Source organism: Brachionichthys hirsutus, chromosome 19 (assembly GCF_040956055.1).
Source record: "Brachionichthys hirsutus isolate HB-005 chromosome 19, CSIRO-AGI_Bhir_v1, whole genome shotgun sequence".
In the NCBI taxonomy this organism is placed as follows: Eukaryota; Metazoa; Chordata; class Actinopteri; order Lophiiformes; family Brachionichthyidae; genus Brachionichthys; species Brachionichthys hirsutus.
In genome coordinates, this window is record NC_090915.1 from 5533898 (window position 1) to 5561874 (window position 27977).

General features: G+C 45.8%; 5 protein-coding genes across 5 annotated transcripts; 2 read left to right on the forward strand and 3 right to left on the reverse strand.

The window, feature by feature from the left end:
- Positions 1-3090: 3090 nt before the first annotated feature.
- LOC137908896 (proline-rich protein 14-like) lies at positions 3091-4581 on the reverse strand. Its single transcript, XM_068753321.1, has 5 exons — positions 4407-4581; positions 4223-4311; positions 4063-4134; positions 3851-3981; positions 3091-3659 (listed from the first exon to the last, which is right to left on the reverse strand). The coding sequence occupies exons 2-5, from the start codon at positions 4243-4245 to the stop codon at positions 3496-3498; spliced, it is 390 nt and encodes a 129-aa protein (XP_068609422.1). The 5' UTR covers positions 4246-4311; positions 4407-4581; the 3' UTR covers positions 3091-3495.
- A 3257-nt stretch (positions 4582-7838) lies between these two features.
- Positions 7839-15194, reverse strand: ythdc1 (YTH N6-methyladenosine RNA binding protein C1). The gene is made up of 16 exons (XM_068752680.1): positions 15054-15194; positions 14149-14250; positions 13584-13891; positions 13093-13498; positions 12818-12880; positions 12575-12690; positions 12380-12488; positions 12175-12292; positions 11745-11829; positions 11495-11649; positions 9815-9894; positions 9535-9571; positions 9307-9346; positions 9084-9149; positions 8805-8996; positions 7839-8680 (listed from the first exon to the last, which is right to left on the reverse strand). Exons 1-16 carry the CDS (start codon positions 15082-15084, stop codon positions 8492-8494), a joined length of 2097 nt encoding a protein of 698 aa, XP_068608781.1. The 5' UTR covers positions 15085-15194; the 3' UTR covers positions 7839-8491.
- A 1008-nt stretch (positions 15195-16202) lies between these two features.
- ufc1 (ubiquitin-fold modifier conjugating enzyme 1) lies at positions 16203-17126 on the forward strand. The gene has a single exon (XM_068753252.1). The coding sequence runs from the start codon at positions 16302-16304 to the stop codon at positions 16806-16808; it is 507 nt and encodes a 168-aa protein (XP_068609353.1). The 5' UTR covers positions 16203-16301; the 3' UTR covers positions 16809-17126.
- Positions 17127-17541: 415 nt separating this feature from the next.
- hsdl2 (hydroxysteroid dehydrogenase like 2) lies at positions 17542-21607 on the reverse strand. Its single transcript, XM_068753121.1, has 12 exons — positions 21513-21607; positions 20961-21138; positions 20009-20172; positions 19799-19897; positions 19307-19421; positions 19049-19152; positions 18877-18975; positions 18592-18786; positions 18432-18503; positions 18184-18342; positions 17983-18111; positions 17542-17910 (listed from the first exon to the last, which is right to left on the reverse strand). The coding sequence occupies exons 2-12, from the start codon at positions 20975-20977 to the stop codon at positions 17795-17797; spliced, it is 1269 nt and encodes a 422-aa protein (XP_068609222.1). The 5' UTR covers positions 20978-21138; positions 21513-21607; the 3' UTR covers positions 17542-17794.
- Positions 21571-27965, forward strand: LOC137908699 (polypyrimidine tract-binding protein 3-like). The gene is made up of 14 exons (XM_068753120.1): positions 21571-21632; positions 22127-22190; positions 22348-22514; positions 22863-23006; positions 23128-23277; positions 23611-23721; positions 23826-23982; positions 24174-24233; positions 24336-24448; positions 24558-24591; positions 24840-24932; positions 25273-25495; positions 25660-25737; positions 25922-27965. Exons 2-14 carry the CDS (start codon positions 22160-22162, stop codon positions 26052-26054), a joined length of 1494 nt encoding a protein of 497 aa, XP_068609221.1. The 5' UTR covers positions 21571-21632; positions 22127-22159; the 3' UTR covers positions 26055-27965.
- Positions 27966-27977: the final 12 nt, after the last annotated feature.

The window sequence follows — 27977 nt, forward strand, 5'->3', positions numbered from 1 at the left end:
AGAAAGCTTCTTAAACTGTAATCCCTTAAGCAGAGAAGAATAGTTCAACATGGCCCGCTTCAGGTTAAAGATCTGCCATTCATCGTCTGTCTTCTCTCCTTTCTTCCCTCAGTGGTCACGTGGGCGAGTGAGAGCGTGAAAACAGCCAAAGGCTATGCATGAACAAACGCTCACGTCGCTGTCTCCGCCCAGTCGGCGCCGCCGTCGGTGTGACCGGTCGTATTTTCACCTGAAGCAAAGGCAACCGGCACCACCGTCACACACACACCTCCTCCTTTACGTCATTGTAGTCTTTTAACCCCCCCCCCGACGGCTCCTTGTGCATCTCTGTATTCCAAAATGGCATCTTATTCGGCGGTAAAACGTTTATAAAGGGCATACGTTCATGCGTTATCCTGTGTATGTGCGGCGTATCTCATGTCTAGAGAGTTTAGTCTTCAATGTATGGAAACCGTGACTATTTAAATGAATAAATGAGTATCAGCGCATATGTTTGACATATATGGACACTGGCAGGGAGCAGGGAGGCGCTTGTCAGGTGTGTGAAGCCCTCAACAACCCGGACCTGCATCTTGTTCCGCCTGCTGTAGATGGAAGGACTCGAAACTCTGACACTACATTAAAGACTTCAATGAACTGAACAATGAACTCTATTCTATGGAATGACCAGAACATGAACCGGGCTCGAGTGGTTCAACGTCTCACTACAGTGACAGTGACGTGAACTAGAGCAGTGTTTCCCAACCTTTTTTGAGCCGCGGCACATTTTTTACATTTACAAAATCCTGCGGCACACCCCCAACCAAAATGACACAAAATGACACTCTAACAGTACATATTAGATTAGATGACCTTTATTATAATACATATAATTAATAATATAGTTTTTTTTATGTAGTTATACTCAGTGGGAAACCTGGGGCTGTTTCGATGAACACAAAATGAAGACACACACGAAGCTCTTCCTCATCAGCTCTCAGTCTCTCTCTGCTTGTAGTTTTTATCGCCGTCGAGCTTGAGAAGCTCAGCTCACACAGATATGTGGTTGAAAATGGGAGCAATGTCAGAATAGCTTTGTTGGCTCGAACGGGGAACTCCTTGGCAACAGATAACCAGAAACTGTCCAAAGGAAGATCAGCAAAGTTTAGCTTTAAACCACCATCTTGTTTCAGTTCAGTGTAGTGATGGGAATTCCAGCTCTTTTAAGAGAGCCGGTTCTTTTGGCTCCCAAGTGGCTCCTCAGATTTTTTTGTTGTTGACAAAATTAATTTAATACCAAATCATGTGCAGTGTAAAATTAGCTACTAATGTAAAAACATGCAATATATCAAATGTTTATTAAATGTCTTTATTTAAATCCTCTTTGCACTGCTAGCTACAATAAACATATTATATAATATAAAATACAAAACCAAACCAAACACATCTCACAGAGAACAAGGTCAAATCTCTGCATTTAAATCTCAAACAACACAACAAGAAAACATAAATTAAAAAGTGCAAAAGATAAAGCAGCATCAGGTAACAGTTCTACTGTTTTACTGAAGATTGGCATCAAAGGAAACCAAGTGGCTCAGCTTGGAGGGGCTGATCCTGTTTCTCCTTTCTGTTATCATCTGTCCTGTTCTGGAGAAGATTCTCTCTGAGGGGACAGATGTTGCCACGATACAGTCTCAAGATACGATCTTACTTTATTTTATTTTGCCTTTGTGTCAACCGCATTAAAATGTGTCCAGATTTCTACGTTTTCTATCACTCGTTTTTTTCCTCACCCTTTCTAGCGCGTCGTTTGTCTCTGGTCTAAAGTTCTCTCTCTCCCTGCCTCCCTTTCGTTTCGTCCGCTCGCTGTGCTGCGTGTGCGTAACCCCCCCCCCCCCCCCCCCCCTGCTCGTTGTGGACACGCACACGCCCACACACACACATCTCGACCAATCACGTTAGACTTTAACAGACTTTTGTTTTTGGCTCACAATGACGGAAACCAGCTCTTGTCGTTCACTTCAAAGTCTGAAGAGCGATCTACGGGCGGCACACACACTTTATTACAGCGCGGACACCCGACAATGTTAATTACGTGATATTATAAAAAATAAAAATAAAAAATATATATATATATTTTTGGAAAATTTCTCACGGCACACCTGACGATCTCTCGCGGCACACCGGTTGGGAAAAGCTGAACTAGAGACACACACACTGGAAGCCACATTAACCCATGAACCAAAATGCACACGCAATAATAACTCTCACATCCAAAATCAGTGTCTCTCCAGCATCATCACAAAGTGCAGAGGCGAAGAACGACTGATCCAGCACAGCTGCCGAGGACCAAACAACAAACCTCAAATTCTTGTAAAAAAAAAAAAAAAACTACATGCTGCACCCCTTGGTTTCGAACCCAGGACCCTCTGGCTGAGAGTCAAGTGTGCTACCCACTGCACCACCGAGAATGCAGTATGATGTCACATAAGGACAAAGCAAAGCTGCAGTGCAACACGCTGTGGTCTGAAATAGCGCCTCACCATCCGACAAGTATGACTTTGTTAATGCCTCGAGTTTCCTACCCCGCACTGTGGGGTGGTTGGTATTGCTACCAACCACCGTGTCGGAGGCCCTGGGTTCGAGTCCCGCTGTGGGGGTGGGGTAGAGTGGGGGTAGCAGGGTAGGCCTGGGGCCTTGCCTGGGCGGGGTGAACTGGACCGGTCCACTTCACTCCGCCCAGGCGTGCCCTGGGCCTACCCTGCTACCCCCTCTCTATCCCACTCCCGTGGTGGGATTTGAAGCTGGGGCACTTTAAACTTTTCAACATTGCTACCAACTATTCCCCCACCCCCGTGCACGCACCGACGCACGCACTCATACACTACGGACAATTTGGAGTAATCGATTCACCTAAATTGCATGTTTTTGTAGGTGGGCGGAAACAGGAGAACCCCAGCGCCGACACGATTTGAACCCAGTACCATCTGGCTGTGAGGCCAGCGTAAACTCCACCAGCTGATAACCAGCCATTAACAAATTCTCAACACCAATGATGACATCACAGACAATCTGAATGTAAATATACATACTTTAATCTCATGTCCACAAATAATCAACAACAAACCTAACTGCAGACACAAATTGCATTGATCCAAATATAGACATTTTGCCAGCTGAAATATATTACATTTTAAAAAAGGTCCAAATATTTTAGATCTCCAGCACTCACACAATACTGCTGTAGTACTCATTCAGTACTGCCCCAGTACTAATAGAGTACTACAATAGAGTATTGATGTTAACAAACCTCTTGAAAATATAAGCTGCCCGTTATGGGCTTTTCTTCCGAGCTGATCAGATCAGCAATACGAAGAAAATGTACATTTATATTTCTATCCATCTGGTTCACGTTTCACATCTAACACTGTAAAAAATAAAACGGCAAATACACTGCAAAAAAAAACCATGTGTTCATTTGGCCTTTGGTTTGCTGACAGGATGTGATGTCACAGATCACACATCCAAGCCTCGTTGTATCAGAAAGTCTTCGAGAGCACTGAGTCGCTCCACCAGCATCACATCCACGTCCGACTCGTCCCCATGAGGGACGCTGCCATTGCACTGACGGAGAGATGCTTTCCGCTTCCTGGGGACCATGGTAACAGGAAGTCCCGCCCCTGAAGTCGACAAACATTTTGAAAAAAGAACTGTGAAGAACAAGATGATGAAAAGAGAAGTGCTACCTCTATGTAGTAATAATGAATACAACTGCGTAGTTAGAAATAAAATACAAAATAACACGAAGGAGGGACATAAATAAGGAGACCACCGTCGCTTTATCATGCTCCCAATACATTTCCCAACCCACCTTGCAGTCTCTTCCTTTTCCGGGGCTGAGTGAAGTCAGGAAAAAGGAGAACCCTCCGTCTTTTCTGCTGTCCAATCAGGAGTAGCGCTCCATTCTTCTCCCGTGGCTCCTCAAATATTGTTTCAAGACTCCTGTGGGGTGAAAAACAAAACATGGTAGAAGACTGGAGACTCAGCGAGATTTGCATTATTCATTTTAAAGGTTACCATTACCTGTTGGTTGAGGGGGAATTGTAGTTCTTGTTCGTATAAATCTCCTCCAGACTGAACTCTTTCTTCTTTAACCTGAAAAAATGTTTACTGATGATTTTGGAATCTGGTCAATGTGTTTGTAAATGACTGTGTTCATTTCCTCCACACACACGCGACCTACCTTTTGACCTTTGGCAGTCCCATTGGCGTGAGCAACGTTTCACGCGGTGATGCCCGCCGGATTCGAATCTGTGAGACGCGTTTGGCTCGCTGACACAAAATGGACACAGAAATCCAATCAGTGGAAACTACGAGTAAAAATGACTTGACAATAAAAAACAGGAAACAAACAAAAAAATATCCACCTCTCCATTTGTGCTGAGAAACTCTGGGCCTGCTGTCGATTGGCTAGTGGAAAGCAGAGCAGATAGTCCATTGGCTGAAGATGACGGCGAAGGAAGACACCGTCGCCGGGGGAGGCGTAGGCAACGGGAGCTGTGATTGGACCGCTGCTTCTGAAGTCGCCGGGTGGGAGAAGCTGGGCTGTTAGAGATATAAATTACTTAAAATGCACTAATCTGACGCACAAAGAAATAAAACATTAAAATATGGTATATGTTTTATTCACCTGGGTGTAGGCGTACGCACATAGCTGCAAGGAGAAAGGAAAGTTATAGTTAATGCTCTAAGTGCAATATTATGATGTACTAATACTCATGAATATTAATAAGGGTTAATTTTAGAGCCAACCAACCAGTGGTCGTTGTTCAGGCCAGGCGGGGCTGTCCAGTCCTTCAATGGCCTCAGGGGACTCAAACAAGTTACGCCCCTCGCCGACTCAAATATCGTCTCCATGGCAACTGCTGAGAACCGCAGCATGGGGGCACGGCTACAGGAGGCAGTGCTGAGGAAAAGGTAAAAAGCTCCGCGATTGGACGAGCACGCGAGGGGCGTGGTGAAATCAGAGAACTGCCATTGTCCAGATGAGATACTGAGAGATTCCGATTGGCTGCAGGTCTGGGCTGGCCGCAGAAAGTGCAAGGCATCCTGGTAGGACGAGTTTGAGGCGGCGCTAGAAGAAGAGGAAAAAGGTTGAGATTTTTTTTATCGTATATTTTGTCACATAATGATTTCACTCCACTTTACACGACGTAGCCGGCTGGACTGCAGTTGTCACCAATAAAACTGTTTGGTACATTATAAAATATACAAATATAAATCCTGCATCAGGTAATAAAGGGAAAACGTTCCACTTTTACTGCAAAAGGACTCTGGGAGGAAGTCGCTCCCATTTTTTTTTTTAACCTGCTGGTCGATGCTGGTAAACGTTACGTCTTTAGCGAGTAACTTGTTCACTCCTCACCCGCGGAGCAGCAGCGGCGCTCTGAAACCATTCATCCCGACAGCGCTGACGGCCGTCTCTGATTGGCCACTTCCTCCCCGCCCCCCTCTCCTGGGTTCTTTGCGGCTGAAGTTGTGCAGAGTAATCGGGGCATCATCTTCCTCTGCTCCTCCTTTGAAAGACACCTCCATCCTTCCGACAAATCCCCCAGCAGACTCATCTCCATCCCCATTTCCAGTCATCTCTCTCCCTCTGTGGTTCTTCCTCCTCCTTTTGTCACCACATCCGTCGCCCTCCTCCGCGTCGCCTCTCCTGCCCCCGCCTCGTGATTGGCTCAGACTGGAGGAACGGTGTGGAGGCGCGGGTGAGTCCCCGGCGATAACGGAGGCAACGGCGATCTCACCGGGAGAACAGCCTGTTCCTCCTCTCTCTTCCCTTTGCCCGGTCCTCCTCTTCCTCTTCTTCGCTCCGATGCTCCTCTCCAGAGAGTCCAGACGATGACCGAGGGAAGCCAGCGCTCCTCGCAGCAGGCGGCGCACCTCCGAGCGGTGAGCTGAGAGGAGGCGGGGCAAGACTGAGGAGCACGGGCAGCGATGAGGAGGAGCAGGAGGAAGAACGGAAGGTAAGGAGGGAGCGGGAGGTTGAGGTGAGAGGGGCGGAGGGCTGGGAGAGGGGGAACGAGCGGGAGAAGTTAAGACCGCAGTGTGATAGAGGAGAGAGGGAGCAGAGGGGGACTCATGAGGAGAGGAAGCTGCGGAGGAGACGCTCCAAGGAGACACAGGCGGAGACAAAACTCCTGAAGGACAACAAAAAGGCAGTGAGTTCCCTCGCTCATCTGGTCTGCGCGGAAACAGAAGTTCTCAAACGGACTTTCCATCCATCAAAACAAACCCGTTTCAGACGCGCCGCCGCCGCCATCGGCCTCATCGTCAGCTGAAGGCCGAGCCGGATGCGGCGTTGCCGTTGCCGCCCCCGAGCCCTGCCGCCTGCCATCGCTGTCCTTCAGGGTCAGAGGTCGACTCAGCATCTTTGAGGACTGTGAGAGAGACAGAATAACATCCAATGACAAAAACAACAACAAAAAGAGTTCTGGGCCTCCAGCCGGGGAAGGTTGAAGTCACCTGAAAGTTGTTTGTGCCATTTGCTCCACGCACGCGCACACACACACACACACACACACGCGCGCACACACACACACGCACGCTTAAAGAGGAGTTAAAGAAGCCATTTCTGGAGAAACCATCTCTGAACAGAGGAGGAGGATTAAGACACCGTATATTATTATTGTAGAATCTTCCTAACACCAAATCTGTGTACGTAACAAGTGTAAAATCTTTTTAACCTGAATATTTGTCTCGTAATTGCACTTCCGGTTAGATGCTAAACTGCATTTCATTACCCCCCCCCAGCCACACCTGGGTGCAGCTCAACAGAAGAGCTCACCTGAGAGTGTCTAATTTCTCTCGCGGCTCAGAATCCCATAAACATTCCTACAAGTTATTTCATCGTCATTTGACGAACAGGAGTTCCTTTTTTTTTTTGGCCTTATTACTTTCTCACATCGGTCTTTTTTTATGTGACATGAAACAAAGGGACACTCACAGAAAACGAGCGGTATTTAGGATCGGCGTGAGAACAAAACAAAAAAAAGGGATTCGGAGAAAATACAAAAGCTGCTTGAGCTAGCTGCGCCTAGCTACCGTTAGCATGTTATATTGCGCGTGAATCGGTTAAAATGTCATAAATCGGGAAATTCATTTTACCTTTTCAAAGCCTTCGGATTCGTTTGGTCTCCTTTAACTCCTCTTATCTCATTTCAAGCGCTTTCGACGCTAGAAAATGCCAAACCTGGCCGTGCGGTCCGGTGCAAGACACACTTCTGACGTCACTAATGCCCGGCGTTAAATAGCGGAAGTCACAATCACAATGATGGAACTTCCGCTGAAAGTTTCAAAATAAAAGTGTTAGTCTAGCGAACACAATATTATGGTCACGATGCTACAGATTATAGCGGTACATCAATCAATCACGGGAAACAGAGCTTTTATTTAGGCTATATTAAATTCTTAATATTAAATAAAAACATTGAAATCTCAAAAATATATATTTTGATGAACATTTCAAAATTAATTCTGCTCAAACCACTCATGAATAATGAATGGTTTGAGCAGAATTGGATGTGTGGAGATGCATATTTGAACCAAATAAAACAAAATGCGTTTACCCTCCCATGTAACTCTCAGTCACTAAAAGAAAGCAGCCGATTGGCTGAAAGTTGAATTTCAGAATTGATTCTGTACAAAAGAAATAACAGATACAAGCTCCCTTCCTTTCAGGATAATTTACCCTATCAAATTAGGTTTCAACTTTCCTGATCAATACACAATGAACCGATGAGTTTGAGCAACACAACAATCTGAGAGAAAAAAAAAACTTTCCAGACAGCATATTTTCTCAGACATCAGCTTTTTATGTGATGAAGCAAAATAATTAGACACATCATATTATACACATCATACCGATGTTACGTGAAATAAACATTAAAAATAAAGGTGAAAGTTATAACCTAATGCAATTAGGTTTAAGAAAATAAAAAAAATAAAAATATACAAAATGAAAATCAGTGAGGAGTTTTCACTCCAATGCTTCACTAGTTTTAAATCAAGTTCTATCTTTTACAGGAAAAACTAAACATTTCACAATAAAATGATGATCCCTCAAAGCCCCCCCCATGTTGGGAACTGTTGGCCTCAAGCAAGAACAACCGGGAACAGAAATAAACCCTTCCCCATCCTTCAGTGTGCGGTGCCACAGTGGATTGAGATTAAACTCAAATAACACTAAAAAGACGTTTATATTTACACATTTTTTAATCATAACTTATCCATGCCATGACCTGCGAGGGAACTTCCTTTTCGACTCAAAATCTTCAAAATAAGTTCACCGAAAACTCAATTTTAACCCCCCCCCCCCCCCACACACACACACATTTGTATTCACATAGAGACCAATGATGTCATTACACAGCTCCTTTATGTTTTGATGTAGAACATTTAAAAGGAAACCCGTCAAATCCACTACCAGTCGACACAATCTGACATCATCAGCTCATCTGCGGTACCGCCCTCTTTCCTTGTCCTTGTCCCTCTCTCTCTCCCTGTCCCTCACTCGCTCTCTCTCTCTGTCACGCCGAGGGCCCCCCCGGTCACGTTCACGCTGGCGCTCGCGCTCACGCCGGCTGCTTACCACCGCCTGCGTCCTCCGCAGGAAATCATCCACACGCATGTCGTAGTCATGCTACATGATGGGGGGGGGGGGGGGGGGGGATAGATAGAGGTCACATGCTTTGAGTAAACAGTTTCTCAGCAATAACTGATCAATACGGTCATTGATACCAACAGTAGGATCCTGGCGGACTCACCGGGCTGGACGTGAAGGCCCGGTGCTGTGGAGCTCGCTGCTTGTCTCTGAAGCGAGGGGGCGGGGCCTCGTGTGGTGGGAGGGGGGCGTGGTGGTGATGATGGTATGTCTGGTGGGGAGGGGGCGGGGGGTGGTTGTGGTGGTAGTATGGGGGATGGTGAGGGGGCGCCTGCTCCACGCCAGGGTATGCCGCCTGATGACACACGCACACATCATATTAGTGTGTAGTCAATACTGCGATCAATCAATCAGTATAAATGATCGATAACAGAAAGGTTACCAGAGTCTGCCAGGGGGCGGGGGGGCCGACACTGTGGTGGTAGTCCCTCACGTAGTCGTTGTAAGACTGGAAGAGGCACACAAGTGAGCACACCTGGACACACCCAAAAAGCTACGCTAACAGGTGAATAGCAAACCGTGCTAGCACGCCATTAGCACAGCATTAGAACCTGCACGAGGTCCAGCACCAAAATGAAGCCGAGCTAGAACGCTGCTGAACTCACCCCGTTCAGAAACACGTCTCGTCTGACACTGGAGAATCGTCTGCAGATCAGAAATAATACTTTGAGTTTTCATTCCGCAAAAGAAACTCATTTAAATTATCCTGATTCACTTAAATAGAGCAAAATATAAAACTGAACGCGTCACTTTAAATAATTGATCGAGTTCTCTCACATTACTGCTGTAACTCTGAATACTTCCTGTCACCCGTTTCAGGTGAGTTGTCTCACCTGTCTACCGGCTGGCTACGGAGGTCCTGGATGAAGCCTGTTTAAAAAGGTCAAAAAGCTTGTGAAACGAGCGACAGCGCGAGATGTTGAAGTGACGACATCACATTTCACAGAACACAGTAAAAGTTAACATAATATATAATAAAATAAAACAAAAACAGATTTTAACAAGTTACGGTAAAACTAAACGTATAAACATGGACACAACCGGCAGCCGTCAGCCTTCAGAGGTGTGAATAAAGTTGTTTCAAACATGATCTGCAGATCTCGGTTTAACGACCTGCACGCTGGTTGAAGTCCGGCGGCCCGTCGGCTCGCGGGCGCTTCCTGCCATGGAGGTCATATTCATCGGGACGACGCCTACGTAGAAATTCGACAGGTAAGACATGAAACACACTGGAGGGAGTCACTGAGGTCAGAGTTCAAACAGAAGAGGAAGCTCCCACAACTTCAAAAATTAGCTCCTAAAAACGACCGACCGGGTTTAAATACTGAGATACTGGTTCCTACTGGTTCCGTAACCCGGACCCGTCTCCTGATCCTATACGCTGGTCGTCCAGATGTGCGACACTGAACTCTGACCGGTTCTAAACCAAGTCCATTTCTCGTATATTATGAAATTACTCTTACTGGTTCTACTGGTTCTCAGCTCTGTCTAAGAAAGCAGTCTCATCTGTTACTAGTCGGGCAGCGTTTAAATTCACTATTCTGCCATCTGAAGTCAGAACAAAAGCAGCATTTACATGTTTCTCTTCACACACAAACATACAAAACAAGAAGAAAAAGCCTCTTAAAGAGACAACATACCGCTTCAGTTGTTTACGGGGGGGGGGGGCTGTCAACAACACACTGATCATTACAACAGTTTCTTGCCCCAGTCCGTGTTTAAGGCTTTTATATACCCTCTTACTTTGAAAGCGTGGAGGGGTGATGATGAAGATGATGATGGCGTAGTCCTGTTACTCACACACAAAGACCCGCCCCTCTCAGCCCAGCCACACCCCCTCCAGACCGGCAACAGTCCGTGAAACAGAAACCACCAAATTTCTGTCGCGCCGTCCTTCTGGATTCTCTTTTTTTTTTTTTATCTCCTCCTCCTCCTCCTCCTCCTCCTCTTCCTCCTCCCACACACACATTTATACTCAGTCCATCTGAGAGTGCGACACACAAACGCCAACAAGAGCTCTCTGTCCTGATTGTGTGTTGGGGGAGAAGAGATCATGACCGTCCTTTCAAAAAAAGGGGGAAGAGGGGGCAGGGTGGGGGGGGTGGCGGCATTTTTTTTTCAGTCCATTTATTTTTTAATGCAGTCCATCTCTTCCTTCATTTAAGTTTACCTTCAGTGTTGGAGTGAGGCAACCACGCCCCCCTCTGATACAACATGCCCTATTGGATACAGTCCAGAGGCCACGCCCCTGCCCCATCAACCTGCCCCACCTTCTCAAAGACCCAGAAAGTCCGCTGATCTCTGTTTTACTTCTACCTCGCCCCGCCCTTCGCCCATCAGTCCAGCCAGGCACACGTGTCCCGACGCTGTTATTCTGAAATGATCAGACACAGTCCGGCTAAAAGCAAAATATTTCGGACTTTTTAAACTTGCCGTTACGAAGCTCCTGCAAAGAGAACGAGCTTCCAGAGAAATGATTTGATTTACAGGACCGGGAAATCCTTAAATCCTAACTAGCATACCGATTAGCTTCTTGATCCATTCAAGAACAAGAACTGACGAATTAAGCCAATTCTGATTCTTCGTGTTTGCGCTTTGCCGAGAGTTTTAACTTCCTGCCTGACTTTTTTTTAAAGAATTCCACCAGAGAGGCAGCGTGAGGCGTCAGACTCCAACAACAACCAGAAAAACCAGCAGCGCTAGCCACCGGCTAAAGGCGGCGGCCGTCTCCGTCGTCCGGCAGCAGGCGTTGCCACGGTCGCAGCGGGAGGAGCAGCTTGGTGATTGGCTAACCTTCCCGGTTCACGCTGAGGTGGGCGACCCCGGGGCCGCGGTTCTGACGGCGTCCGACGCTTGTGACGGACGTGGCGAGCCACTTGGTGGATGTCCACATTGTCATCCAAAGGGAAAAGGGCACAGAGTTGAGCGCCGATGTCCTGTTGGATCTCCTGAATGATTCGAAGTTAAGGACATGACGATGACATTCCACGCCTCACGAAAACAAAACTTTATATAAACAGAACCGGAGGACAGTGAAGCTCACCTGTCCATCACGGCCAATCTTCACAGGCTTGTGTTCGTTCCAGGGATTGGACAGGTGAGCAGTTTTAGTAAAAGGAAGCTCCCGCCTGTAACGGAAACGGAAACGTTTTTAGTCGGGATCGGCCGATAATCTAAATTTTGCCGCCAATATTTTCACTTTTACTGCAAATTAAAATTGGCTCCAAGATGTAATTTTTCAGGAAATGTTAGAAGGAACAGTTACACCCAACACGATCGTGTCAAATCCCATAAACGTCGGTCAACAACCAACCGAGATATTGAGGAACAGATTTTGGAACGCCATTGACTGCAATGTTAACGAAAAATATAAAAAGTGATCCAGAATCCAGGAAGGCGTTGTGACGCCAATGAGAAGAGAAGTCGTGAAAACAGAGTGACGCCGCTAGTGCAACAGATTGTGTGGCGGTTACCTGCAGACCCAGTCGATCTTGAAGACTCCCCCCAGCATCTTTGCATTCATGCCGGCAGGAAGAACCCAGTGGATTGGAGAACCACCGTGATGGGACTCCGACGACAGACGAGCGAAACCTGGAGAGGAGAGACGAAATGTATTTAAAGCTGCCGTAAGGATGAACGAAGAGCGGCTAAACGCTAGCGGACGTCCCGACATCGCACCTTGAAACTTGCCGCTCTCCCTGACCGAGAAGACGAGAACGACGCTCCGAGCCGAGCGGAACGCCGCGTTCAGCTTCTTCTCGTTGACCGGCAGCGTTGACCAAACGCCCTGAACATGAATTCTGTTAGAACGGATTCTGAAATAAAAGGCTGACATTTTAAACCCTTAAAAAAAAAAATCACATGCTAGCTTACCTTCGCTTTAGCCAGAGAGACGTTTTCATGGTTGTTGCTCTTTATGAGGAAGTAGCGAGCGTCTCTCAGGATGTAACGCAGTTTACTGGTTGGATCCTGACAAATCATAAACTTCCCTACAGGCGTAATAAAACACAGGTGGCAGAGAAGAAGCCTCAATTAGATTATTACAGACTAGTAATCTCATAAAGTTTCTCTGACTGTGGTGGAAAAAAACGTGAACAATAAAAATGGCCGCCTTACTCTCCATCCCTTTGCGAACAGCTCGAACTGATGACGACAGCTTCTCTCGTTTCTTCTCCGAACCTTTCAACATAAAAGCACAGTTAGCCGAATGAACAGCGTTTTGAGAACAGCTGTTCAGAGATCAGATATTACGCTTCCTCGAGCTGAAAAACGAAGATTCATTTAAAGCTGATCGATGTGATCGATGAACACGTGATCGGTAGATATCGATAACTGATGTTGGAAGCTGTACTCTAATGCTCAATAAAGAAAGATTCCGTTGTCATGGTTACCTGAGGCCTCAGAGGCGGAGCCTGAGTGTACCGACTCGCCATCGTCAGAGAAACTGATGGATGTGGCGGAGCGCGAGTCGCCAGCTTCACTACGAGTGTCATAGTCATTTCCTTCTCCACCGCGGCGATCGTAATCTTCCTCTTCCTCCTCCTCATCATCCTCCTTCTCTCCTTCCTCTTCCTCCTCTCCCTCCATGCCTTCTTCTTCTTCATCGTCTTCTTCCTCTTCCTCCTCCTCTTCCTCTTCTTCCTCCTCCTCCTCCTCTTCTATGTGGGAGGCGGTGGGGGAGGAGCTTCCCGACCCTGGCTCTGATCCATACTCTGCTCCCGTCTCCTCCTCTGATTGGTTGTCCTCGTCATGGGGGGGAGGACTTGGCCTCATCCTTGGCTCTTCGCGTCTAAACTTCTGAGGACAAATAACAGGACTTTTCTAGTAATATACATGTGTGTACACGCAGTAGTAGGGTTAGTAGTAGTAATAGCATCAGTACCTGGCTCAGAGCCTCCAGGCCTCTCTGAGAGTCTCGCCGTCGCATGTCCTCTCCTCCGCGGCTCCTGGTCGTCTCTCGGGCGACTCGCCGTCCCTTTCGTTCATCGTAATAACTGTGACGATAGCCACCAGGGGGGGCACCAGCATGGCGGCCACGGGGACTAGACGGCGCCTTCTTAGAGGACGAGGAGAGATGAGGAACCAAAGCTCTTTTAGTGCTGGAGGAAGACCTGGAGGTGCCGTGGCCTGATGAAGATCGTAGCCTCTTCAGGTCATGACTGTCAGAGCGCTCACTCTTCCTCTTCGTTCCTGACAGACAGGATGAAGGGTTTAACGCCATTAATACGGCTTCAGGAGAGAGAGAGCTACGAGAAACATCAAGTAATGGTCACTCAATATTCACATACTACCGTTTTATCCCCAGGTATCATTCATTACTAAAATAAATATCTAATAGTGTTTTGGTTAATAAACAGCAGTAACTAGCTGCGTGTTGAGGCCAACACTAGTGGAAATACAAAGTGTTTTGTCTCTGTATCGTACAGTATTACTACTAGTAATAGTACCTTTCTTGTCGCTGAGGTCTCGTTCCGTCTCAGGGTTATACAGCTCATCGTCCTGATCCGGAGCTTCGGTCAGAATATCTTCCAGAACGTTCAGCTCCCCGTCTGAAAGCGTAAAAGAAACAGCAACGCACGACAAAGGCCGTCACCAATGGCACCACTACAGACGAGACATTGAACAAACAGTACACACATTGATTGTACTCAATATACATGAATGTGTTCTAATACATCCGACCCATCCGTGAAAAGCAGAGATCACATTATGCAGCATACAGGTGAGGGGCAAGCTGCTGATAGTTGGATGATGGCTGCTAAGCTAAACCACAGCCGCTGATCTCTTTGGGGGGGTCATTGTGGGGGGGGAAAACACGGATTAATCATGTTAACACATATTCAAACGCTCGCCCTGTAGATTTGGGGAACGCTCTTTCATCGCGGGCCACAGATTGTGATGCCACTTCTGTAAACGCGTGGGATTCCAGTCCAGAGGTTCGACGCCATATGTAATGGCCGTGCAGACTTGTTGATAAGTCAGTTAAAACTACTACTGAATTAAATATCAGGTTACCGTCTCCTCTGCCGTGAGCGTCAATGCTGAATAAATGGATCGCAGTTCATTACGTCATGACTATAGAGGTTTCGTCACAGCTCTGGGACGAATCTTCTTCGGTTTAGCTGCAGTTAGCTCGTCTCGCAGTGGGAAGCTGCGTTCACATTTGGCAGCCAATGGCCGCCATGACGAATGAAAGATACGTCACGTCACTGGTCGCCAATCCACAACCGACGTGTTTATTAACAATAACAATATGAGCAATAAACACGATAAAAACGAGAGCTATCGATCCACGGCTAATAATACAAACAGAACAAAGATGCTAGTCTGCGAACAACAGCGCTGGTCTCACCTTTGTCCTCGCGCCGGTCGGCCGCCATCATAGCAGCAATGACGTCGTCCGCTCTCTCGCGTCGCTCCCGCGACAGACAGGAGGTGTGTGGGTTGTCCGACGCGACGAACAATCAGAAATAACAAGAAAAATCGGGTCACATCAGGGAAATGGCGGACTGCGGTTCGGGTTGTTTCTTCTTCCTCTTCTTCGTCTTCTTCTACAACGGAGTTTCTTCTTCTTCTCGGTTGTTTATTGGAGGCGTAAACGAATATAGAGGTACATGACCGCCACCTACTGGGACCTTCTATGGAGGTCCCAGTAGACAGACATTATTTTAATTGCACATTAAAATATGAATAACATAACATGAATAACATTTAAATATGAATAAATACATGTTTTCCATGTAATATTTCAGTTTAAATTTGAATAAACTTTTTTTTTGTAAATATTGACAATGGGGAGAGCTTCTCACTGGATTAGGCTTTTGGGTTTTTGGTCTCATCAGTCTGGGATTATCTCACCTCTCTTTTACCTATTATTCAAGATGCCCACCAAGTATTTTCATCAGTCCATCTAGATAAGGCTGGCAAGAATAGGCCCTGCCAAGAACTTTCGAGATCAAATTGAAGTCAGCATGAGTCTCCAGGGCAAATTTAAACTCTTCTGAAATAACAGAAGGGGGGGCGATACTCCCCAGAACACAATTAAATGGACTGTCTGAGCTGAGCAAACCAGCCAATCTAGAGATATGTGACCTCACGACAATATTGTTTACAGTTATCTTAAGGATGATAATGAATGAATTTTTATTTTTATTTTATTGAATGCAAAAGTGAACAGTATACATCAAAGACCGTCTTGTGTATACAACAGTAAATTAAAGACAGGGGAATAGAAAAATACAGTAAAGATAAAGATGAATAAATAAATACATAGATACATAATTACACAAATGTATTGTACAGTAAAAATAATTCATCATGAATAAGTAACAGGCAATAATGATGATTGTATGACGTGGGCTCCCAGTCGACACGTAGAGAGGAAGTGACGGTTTTTTTTTGCCGGATGTTGTTATTGTCAAAGCAGAGGTGAGACTGTGTGTTGGATTTTATTATGAAAATCTAAAACAGGAATTGATGACTCAGGACGGCGCATGCGTGTAAATACACCGGACGTACGCGTCAGAACTTGTTCCGATACGTGCAGACAGAACCGGGCCGTCGTTAAATCGCGATAACCGAATCTCTTCTGTCGGCCCAAATGGCGGACGAGGCCACGCGCAGGGCCGCGTCACGGATCCCGCTGCTGAAGACGCAAGCCGGGCCGCGGGATCGCAAGCTGTGGCCTCAGCGGCTGAAGGAGGAGTACCAGGCGCTGATCCATTTCGTGGAGCAGAACAAGGCGGCCGACAACGACTGGTTCCGCCTGGAGTCCAACCCGGACGGGACGCGCTGGACCGGTACGTGCTGGTTCATCCACGAGCTACTGCGCTACGAGTACCGGCTGGAGTTCGACATCCCGGTGACGTACCCGAACACCGCGCCGGAATTGGCGATCCCAGAGCTGGACGGCAAGACCGCGAAGATGTACCGCGGCGGGAAGATCTGCCTCACCGAACACTTCGCGCCGCTGTGGGGCCGCAACGCGCCGCACTTTGGCCTGGCGCACCTGATAGCCCTGGGGCTCGGACCGTGGCTCGCCGTGGAGATCCCGGACCTCATCAGCAAGGGCTTCGTGGTCCACAAGGAGCGGGAGGCAACGGAGTGACGTCACCGGAAGAAGCGCAATGACGACAGAGACTGAAAACTGTCGCTTTGTTACTGACTGGGTTTCGCTGGGAGTTTATTCCGGGGGAACCAGTGACGTCACGTTGAATCACTGACCTGTATGTATGTACACGGGCGATAATAAAATATAAAGTTTTATTTAAAAACAATTGAGTTCATTTATGGTCACACAAAAAAAAGAACAAAAACCAGAATAATTAAATATCTACATCGTGACATCACTATGCACTTTAATTTCTACTTTTTGTGACCCCAGGCCTTTGTTTTTTGTCCGTTATGCGTCAGTTATTTAAATAGAAACTGAATGGGCGAAACCAATGACGTGATTATTGGTGATTGTTGTCCCGCAGTATAAATTCCAGGCCCATGTTATGTCCAAGCTGATGCTAATGTTCATATTCATGTTAAGACAGAGTTTCTCTTAAGAACAGGTATGACATTACATTTGCTTCCCTCTCCTGTGAGGTCATTAACGCATTGAGAGTGGTGGGATGTTCGCACTGCAAACGGAGATCTTAAAACAACCAACAAAAAGTTCTGTTAGTAGAAGAGAGCTGCTTGAAACTCCAGTTTAATTATTTTTAACTTCACTGACGATCAGGGGATGGAGCTGCTGCACCTTTGTTGATGGACGAGAAAGACACGGGAAAGGATGGCCATGTTAGTGCTGGTAAAATTAGCACGATTCACAAAAAAATAAGACGTATGTGAATATACTTTCCACTGGTTTATTCATTCAGCCCCTTAGAAAATATGCACATAAAAGATTTTCTCACTGTATCTCATCATTAGATGGACATTTAGCTGGGAGCCGGGGCCTCCCCGGTAAACACAGACACCACCAGAGTCACAATAACAGCCGCTTTCTGTTCAGTCATTAGTGCTCGAACCCAACTCGAGAAGGCAACCAATCAGAGGCAGAGGAAGGCGGGCCGTGGGACGACCTGTGGTGGGGGGCCTCCAGTGTCACAGTTTGGCCTTATTCATACGACCCATCAGTCGCTCCAGCTTGATGGCGAGCGTCATGTCGCCTTTGATCTGCAGCTTTCCTGACATGAAGGCCAAAGTCGGCTTTAGCTTCCCTGAAATAAAGACAGCGCTGTTACCACGGAGATCGGTGTGAATCATCTCTCTGTCGTTGCTCGACAGCTCACCTGCAAACATCTTGGTGAAGTCGCTGGAGTCCATCACCATGACGACGTCGGCTTTGTCTGCCGGCTGGCCTTGTCCCGCGAGACCGGAACCGGTCTTCAAGTCCAGAAACCAAACGCCCGCATGCTCACCTAATGGACGCAACAGGCGTGAATGACACGCCCACAGGATCTCCTTAAATGAGCATAGTCTCCTGTCGTTACCTGATAGGTCGAACTGAAAAACGCCCTGCGTTGATTTGACAACGTCTTCGTTGATGGCAGCTCTGATTGCGTCAAATGTGATTTCTATTGGTCCACTGGAGGAAGGAGTGGCCGATGATGATGATGATGATGATGGCGGTTTGAAGGCTGGAGTTGCCCCTAGCAACATGGAGACAAAGAGCAGATCGTTTCGGCCTCACCCAGATGACACTAGTATCTGTGGTAGCAGTAGTATTTGCAGTATTCACCATGCTCCTCCATCTTTTTAACCAACGACTCTGGCGCCTCGTCTAAGAAGAAGTCTGGAAGCAGGGGGTGGCCTGTCGACCAATTACAGAGCAGAACAAGCATCACGTGACTATCTGTGAGAACGCTAGGCGAGCGCTGTTTCAGTCAGCACGCTCTTACCTGGGCTGACGGCATACTGGTCGAAGTCTCTGATTCCTTCCTGATTCAGGACGTCTTCGTCCAGCAGGAAGTGACCCGTGCCGGCGTCCGTCCGAGACAGGAGGGCGTAGGCGGCATCCGCCATGATGTCCACCGTACGACACTGCTTCCCAATGCCTTCTCCACCCAGCATGTCCATCGCTGCCGTCTGGATCGCTATGGCAACAACGAAAAGTTAAGAGCAGCATTTGGGCCGGGTGAGTGTCCATGAGAATCCTTTTAGCATGCTAATAACTAGCCACCAACCGGTTCGAGGCCAGAGAGCGTTGACTGCAATTCGACCTCTGAACTCCTCGGCCATTCCCAGGACACACATGGACATGCCGTACTTCGCCATCGTGTACGCTGGACAACAAAAAGCAACCGGTTACGACCGGACAGCACGCCGGGGAGGAGGCCGGTACGTCCCCGTGGTTACCTGCGTGGTTCTTGAACCAGATCGGGTTGAGATTGAGAGGAGGCGAGATGTTCAGGATGTGGGGGCTCCGACTCTTCAGCAGGTGAGGGATGACCAGCTTCGACCTGACGGCGAGTTCATACTTAAGAACAGTAAATCATCGCATTGAGCAGCTCATCGGCCGGAGAACATCAAAGAGAGATTCTGCGGTGGGACATGGAGACTCGAAGGCTTGTTCGGACTGCGCGGCGTGTTTGGCGGCGAGTGTGTGTTCCATACGTCAGGTACGTTCCTCTCAGGTTGATTCCCAGCATCAGGTCGACCTTCTTCATGGGCGTCTCCAGAGTTCCCGTCAGACTGATGGCGCTCGCGTTGTTCACCAGAATGTCAATTCCTGTCAACCATAAATAAAAAAACAGGGATAATGTCACCATCAGGACAGCAAGTCTGACTGGACGAGTCACCAGCTGGGGGACTGGCACTCGGAGAGCGCAGACCTCCTCCAAGCACCCCAGACCCCTTATATTGTGATTTACACAAAAAAATATTGTCCCGCATTTATTTATTAAATTTTAAAGTTCAATTTACTGCATGGTTAACGAAGAAGTTAAATGAATCCCGAATCCAGGATCTCTTCTCGGGCATCACCCAAATGGTATCGTCCGTTCCCGGTGACATTCCCAACATTCCCTGAGAAATTTCACCGAGCTCCGTCCGTAGCTTTTCGACTCATTTCTCAGTCGATTGTGATTATTTTTTACGATGTTTTACCTCCAAACTTGTCGACAGCTTTCCGAACGGCGTCCTCAATCTGCCGCTCGTCGCGAATGTCGACGGCACAGGCCATCGCTTTCCCCCCCGCCGCCTCCACTGGAACGCAACACGTCCAACACAGCCAGGTAATTAGCACGAAAGTAAAATACTTATATTAGTATTTATACTGCAGCATCATGTCAATGTCACAGTATTTAGGGAGGAGACCTTCCTCTGCGGCAGTGTAGATGGTTCCTGGTAGTTTGGGGTGGGCTACGGTGGTTTTGGCTGCGATGACGACATTAGCCCCGTCTCTGGCTGCTTTCAGAGCGATGGCTTTACCGATCCCTCGACTCGCCCCGGTGATGAATAGCGTGTAGCCAGCTAACCTTCTGAAACGCAGAGAAAACAAGAGCTAGATTGCATGGAAACAGACACAGGCTATCAAAAAGTTAGCATGCCGACAAAGGTCTAACCGCGTGCTAGCGGTTGCTACATGCTCCCAATCTTAGTGCTAAGCCAGGGTAACAATGTGTATGCTACTATGATCCAAAATGGATGCTAATTTGTCACGAACATCTTTGTTTCTAATACAAATGTAATCATTAATATTGTGTTTCCCCTAACACTTGCCCGCTCCAGGCGACCTTAAAAAGAAGGCATAAAATATTTTATTCATGATATTTAGGTAATTAACATAATTTCATCTCAGCAGAGCTTGAGTGTCTTTTATTGATTCACTGTCTTGATCAATTACTTAACGCTCCTGTGCTCTATTGATTCCGAAAAGTGAAAAGCAGGTTAAATAAATGCATTTTTCCAGACATCTGCTGAACCCACCTCCAAGCAACTTGAACCTGGTATCAATAAAGGCATGGGATATAAGCAGTAGCACTTTGAAGTATTTTTTAGTGAATACTTAGCTGAACTAAAGCTCACAAACTACAAATTGATTCTCTGTACATGAACCAGTCTGTGACGTCATGTTCAGGACACTGCGGATGGCTGACTGGATGGAGTTGTGACGACAGGAGACTCGACACCATTATATGAAGAACCAGTCGTCAAACATTGTACGAATATCTATGTCGTATGTCAAAATATTCATCTAAAAAAACTAAACCTTTTGAACAGTAGCGAAATAACGTTGTTTCTTTGCGGCTCCCGTAGTTTGACTCACCCCGTGTTTTGCAGCATACTTGATTCTGTTGATGAAACGACGACCAGGCGACTAGATATTTAACAACGAAGAACTGTCGTCGTCTTCTTCACCTCTCACCTACTTCTTCTTCTTCTTCTTCTTCTCTTCTTCATGAATGACGGATAGCATACGATATGAAGGTGCATACCGCCCCCTACTGGAGAGAAAAACGTAACGTCTCTTCACCGCTCCGTAATTTTATAATCACATAGCAAGAGACGGGTTTTTTTCATGTGGCGGGAAACGGGCTTACATACGTCAGAGTTTCATACTCTGAAAATTTAATTTTCCTCCAAAGAAGAATTCAGTGATAAATGATCTGTTCTCAAAACCATCTATATTCTAAAATGTTATTAAATCACTGCATATATTTAATATAAATATATTAACATATTTGAAATAAGGACAGGGTTATACTATTATTTACTTGAATACAATTTCGTAATATTTAAATATTTAAATATGCTATTCTATTATTAATTATCGATTTCTTTAAGGCGTGTCCGCCGCCATGTTCTCCCGTTACGTCACCAAACAGGAAGTGATCTCCGTGTTCTCCATGGTTGCTGTCTGGCTGAGGTGGGATCGCGGACCGAAATAGCTCTTCCTCTGCCCTTCCTCCTTCTCTTACTCCTCGCGGGCCATGGACGGGTGAGCGCAGGAAACCGCCCCGAATCTTCTCACCGTTGTTTATCTTCTTTATCTCGTTTCCTTGGCGACTGAACCACACCTGCGTGTGCCCGTGGCGTCGACCCGTAGCCCGTGTTTGTTGTTGTTTACGTCACAGTAACACTCGCCCGCCACGCAATCTCCTCGACATCCGGTCTCCCGCGCCTCGCTTTGCCTGTTTTCTTTTTGTCTGTTTCTGGTTTTTAAGTGACGGAAACATCGACGGGATTTGATTCACTGAAAGTCTCGCGATAGTCGAATGTAAACAAACAAACGATTGATTTCCTGGTTTTGACTTAACAATGTCCCCACGTGTTTGCCGTAGATTGTTTACGCATTTTTCTTCATGTAAACTGAACGATAAATCACGTAAAAAGACCAATAATAAAGATTTTTAAACACTTTGGCGCTGAACTGAAGCCACTGCTTGATAGACCAATCAGTAATTGTTTCGTTAATCAACACTGGCTCCGCAGGAGTCGTCGTTTACGTCCTCCGGCTCGACGAACATGAACTCCTCCCAACTCTCAGGCACAACAGGTGAGACAGGTCCGCCTCTCTCTGTCGTTACACCTCGGTGCATCCTGCTAGCAACGTTAGCGCGTTATTATATTCTGCTAACTGTTAGCCAGGTATGCTAACCTGCTAAATAATAGTACGTCAGTAAATGCACTCGGTTACTCCTCTCTGGTTGCAGTGGATGGCACAGACGGGCCGTGTGTCTCTGAGCGTGCTCAGTGTTTCCCGTCCCGGGTCCTGCACCTGCGGCAGCTTCCGGTGGACGTCTCTGAACAGGAAGTGCTCGCTCTGGCGCATCCCTTCGGCCGAGTCAGTAAGCTGATAACGCTGAACGCTAAAAAGCAGGTAAAGTAAATATATATATATATATATATATAAACATGCCTTTGGGTTGTTGAAACCTATTTATGAAGAAAAACAAAGTAAACCGAAAAATAAAATGAAATTCTGAAGCATCTTAAAGTAAAGAAAAACAGGAAATCTCTTAATAAAATTTGTTCATAAGGCACACATTTAATGAGCTGCGTTAAAAAATGTAAATAAGATGCAAACTGATTATAATTATTCTGAAAGCAAGTTAAAAAATGTAAGGGGAAAACATCATCCCATGAAATAAATATGCATTGTGGCGTAGTTGTTCCCGCTGTCACCTCACAGCAAGAATCTGTTTATTGAAAACAAACGACATTTTAGGGATTTTTAGAAATGGCGTCAGAAGAAGCGGCTGTTACCATGATGAGCTACTACGCCTCGGCCCCACCCACAATCAGGAACCAGCCAGTCTACATTCAGTACTCCACCCACCGTGAGCTCAAGACAGACAACCTGACCAATCGGGTGAGAGCTGCAGATTTCTCCCCGACACTTAATAACATATTAAAAAAAAAAGAAATGAATAGACATTTCTCCTTAACAACTGTTCAAATGATTTCATATGCACGTGTAAATTGTTCGACAGAGCGCGGCGTTGCATGGGATCAGTGGAGTAGCAGTGCATTCTGGGAGCATGGCATCAGGAGGAGAGGGTCGAGCTGCCTGTCAGAGTCCCGTCCTAAGAATCATTGTGGAGAATCTATTTTACCCGGTGACCCTGGAGGTCCTACAGCAGGTCGTTCATCATTACTTTGATAATGTACTGTCGTATTTCTGTACTGTGTTGTTCTAGTAGTGTCATCATTACTCTTGTGTTCTGGACTGTTCTTTTCCATTGACATACCATCATGCCTCCAGGAATTAGCCAGAGGCCTTGCCACTTCCTCATATTAGACATCAGCTGTCAGACAAGCTGGAGAAACACTGCAACCCTTGACAAACAGTTGGAGACAGATTGACACGCCTCCTTTTCTCCTCTTGTCCGACCGTATCTAACCGAGATCCCTGCTGCTGCAGTACTAGTATCTGTGGTCGGCTCAAAAGTGAACACTCACTTCTTTGTTTTCAGATCTTCAGTAAGTTTGGTTCCGTGTTGAAGATCATCACTTTCACCAGAAACAATCAGTTTCAGGCTTTGCTGCAGTTCAGTGAGGCTGTCCATGCTCACCAAGCCAAGTCTGTAAGTCACACATCACGCATCGGGTCAGCTCTGACCCACTCAGAATCACCCGGGGGGGGGTTCAGTCCAGTCAAACGGCCGCTTCCTGTCTTTCTGTCTCTCAGTCTCTGGACGGCCAGAATATCTACAATGGCTGCTGCACGCTGAGGATCGACTTCTCCAAACTGAGCACGCTTAATGTGAAGTACAACAACGACAAGAGCCGAGACTTCACCAGAGCCGACCTCCCCACCGGGGAGATGGACCCCACCACTGCCTTCAGTAGGAGCAGGGCACTTGTGCTAACGCTAATGCTAATGCTAGCGGTGATATATTTACCGAGTAACATTGGTCTAAACGGTTTCATTACAGCTAAAGTCAATTCCTATTTTATGTACCGGTAGATGATTTACTGGCTCAAACGTCGTGCGTTGCCTAGCAACAAATGTATGACTCGGGTGTCTGTGTCACAGGCGTAGCTCTCCCTCCTTACGGAGCATCAGCGTTCCCACCCACCTTTCACCAACACGCAGGTGAGACAGTCGGGTGCGCGTGCGTTTCCGTGCCCTTCTTTGTCGCTCTGCTGTAAATAAAGTTTTATTATTTTCACGACGGTTCTGTGTGTCTGTTATCAGGTCTGCCAATGACGGCCATCCCCAGCGCCTTGATGTCACCTCCTCGTGTCTCCTTGCAGGTGGCACCTCCTGCTGTCCACTCTGTCCTGCTGGTGTCCAACCTGAACCCAGAGGTCACACAACAGTCACACAACAGTCACACAACAGTCAGAGCAGTGTGTTCTCAAGATGTCTGCGATTTCTGCCGTCCTCTTACTTTGGTAATACCGTTTGTCTCTGCAGAGCGTCTCGCCGCATTGCCTCTTCATTCTGTTCGGTAAGAAAATATTGATTGCTATTCATGTGTTGGTCAATACTGATCCTCAAATAGACGATATCAATAGATAGACTATATTTCACATATTTGTGTTATGTAATATTAAAAATATTTGCATTTTACATTAAAATATACGGGCTTAAGAGTTTGTTTACAATTAGGTGAATAAAATAAATTGATGACATCAGCAGGTTTTTTTTTTTTTTCCTCTCTCTACTGATCTGAAGTCAGTGTTTCTGTGTCGTCAGGTGTTTATGGAGACGTCCAGAGAGTGAAAATCCTCTTCAACAAGAAAGAAAATGCTCTTGTTCAGATGAGCGACGCCACTCAGGCTCAACTCGGTTCGACGCACATTCACTTACATTAATGGAAGTCATTTGCATCGTGTTATGAGATTAAATTGGGCTAAACCTAATGATTGGAGTAATATATGCAGTATTTCTATCTATCTAGCTGTATGGGTGATTTCCACACATTTTCAAAAATAAAACTTTCTTTTGAGTGACAATTATGTTCCGTGTCTGGAACTGTGAGCAGTGCAGTAATAACAGAATAAAATCGACGCCTGCTACAGATGCATTTGTGTATTTTGAGCTGTCTGGGCCACCGTAAATGTCATTTGGCTTCACAACTTTTTAATGTATTTAAAAAAAAATATATCTATACTTTTCATTCTGGCAGCGATGAGTCACCTGAACGGTCAACGTCTCCATGGCAACGTGATGCGGGTGATGCTGTCAAAACACCCTGTGGTGCAGTTGCCTCGTGGCAGGGCAGGGCAAGAAGAACAGACGTTAACTCGGGACTTTTCTGGCTCTTCCCTCCATCGTTTCAAAAAGCCGGGGTCCAAAAACTTTAACAACATTTTCCCTCCGTCTGCGACACTGCACCTGTCCAACATTCCGTAAGTTGTTGTTGTTTACATGAATTTCCTCGTCAGAAGTGATGCGATGTTTTGTTTTTTTATTTGTTTTGGCTTTGAACCTTTTGCAGGCGTAGTCTTTCGAGAAGTACTTTGTGCAGAATAATAGTAATTTCAATAATGATGAGAATATAATTGTTTGGCAGCTCATCGGTCAGTGAGGAAGAGTTGAAGGATTTATTCTCCTCCAGTGGATTCACTGTAGCAGCCTTCAAGTTTTTCCAGTAAGTGACACCAACAGGTGTGTGTGTGTGTGTGTGTGTGTGTGCGTGTGCGTGTGTGTGTGTGTTTCCAGACCTACTGACCCGTTTACAGGTGGACCTTCGTATTTAGATTTACTAACATTGCTGCCTTCAATCTGCCCATCGTCCTCCTTTTCTCTTGGTCGTGTGTTTGATGATGTCACAGGAAGGACAGGAAGATGGCTTTGATGCAGCTGGCATCGGTGGAGGAAGCCATCGAGGCTCTGATCGCTCTGCACGACCACCAGCTGGACCACAACCAGCACCTCCGAGTCTCCTTCTCCAAGTCTACCATCTGACATCCAAGCCCGCCATCGGATGTTCACGTCTGACCAATGGCGTTCTAAGCTCACAAAGTGGCCTCGGCGTCCCCTTTCACTTTGAACGGTTTCTCTCTCCCGCCTCGATATCCGACCTTTGGACCTCGGAGCCGCTCAAACTTCAGGGCTTCTGATTTGACGACGGTGGGAAGAACTGGACCAATGGATGAGTCCTGACACTACAGAGCGTTTTCTGTGCCTACAAACACATGAATACACTGAGAGGGCATCGCCATGGTTACAGAGCACATTCCAGAGCAGACTGAGCCTCCGTAGCAATGCATTGTGGTCAGTGGAGTACAAAATGGGGCAAAAGTGAGTGGAACGACTCTCATCTAGATGTTTAATAAATGTGATGCAGAAAAAAACATTTTAAAGTAAAACTTGCTTTTTTTTAATCAGAAATCTTCAAATGATGGTATTGTTTGTTTTTTCTTTTACATTCAGTTTCTCAACTTGGAAACACCAATGTTGTTATTTATTGAGAATAAGTTGGCAAAATAAATTAATTCGCTCTTCTCAAATAATCATAGATTTATTTTACTATAAAATAAAATTTTAAATTCTCAACTTCCAGTCGGTAAACCTCTAAAAAAAAAAGGTCTAAAATTTTGTAGTTTTTGCTAAGATTTTCACACACTATTCAAATCTTGAGCAATTTACCTTTGGCACTGAATTTAATTGGCTCTTCTTGTTCATTCCTGTATTATTATTATTGGCTGCGATCTAAACCTCTTTCTGTGCCTTATTTTTCTCGACTACTCAGCTGGTTATTGAATTTCTATGTGATGTTAGCGGAGTTTTGGTGGTGGGTTTTTTCATTTTGGATTATAGACTTTTTTCCACTTAGTTAAAACGATTGTTTGTTATAGTCGTATTGCTGGTATACATATTTTTGGGAAGGTTTTCTTTAAAATCATGGATGTATTTATAGTGTACAACACAACTCTTAAGGCATGTGGCCAACCTGTGTGTGTGTGTTACGTGTGTATATATTACTGTATATCTGTGTGTATCAAGCTGAGCTGTGATTGGTTGATCAAATGCCCAACCTTTTTTTTTTTCTATTAAAATATATTTAATAAATGTCAGCTCGTTCTTTTTTATATCATTGGCTCTAACCTAAAAAAACCAAAAAACCTGCTGAAACATTTTATATGAATCAATCCCTCAAATTTTGGTTTTTCATTTTATTTTGTCATCGTTCCAGCACATTGTTTCTAAATGGCTTCTTTTTTAAGTAGCATTTTTTTCCGGGTTTTTCTTTATAATTAAGATGAAGGACGAATCCATCAACAAAGCGAGGGGCGGGGTCAAACCAAGAAAAGGTTTTGGTGCCTTTTTATTGGGTCAATTATTCTTCTGTGGAATAACTTCTTTCACCTGAAGTGCATTTTATTTTCATTCGATCTGTGTTCTCTCGCCTTCTCTTTCAAGGTGCTATATGTGTAGTTGAACATGTAACCACACGTTTCCATCATACCAGACAATCTCAGCTGTGGGATAATCGATCAAAACCAAAGCAGTTTCCTACAACAAATCTAATGATCCAAATCTAGTGACTCAGTGATGTAAAAAAAAATATTGAACAGAGTTCATCGAGTAATTTCAGACATTTGTGTGCCACAAAATACGTACATAGTCACACAGATGATCATGGATGATGATTATTTTAAATCTGTTGCCGACTAGGATGCAATGCAAAGTTTTTAAACTTTCCCTGCACCTGAACTCAAAGGATGCAATTTTAAACGCGTGATGTATTCTGCTGAAAGTAGTAAAACTCGTAATGTGACGATGTGAAAGCAAGAGTTTATTGTACAGGTTACTTAATGTTTCAGCGTGTTTAAACTGTTTCTACATGATTGTAACTTGTGTTTGTGGGACTAGAATAAATAAATA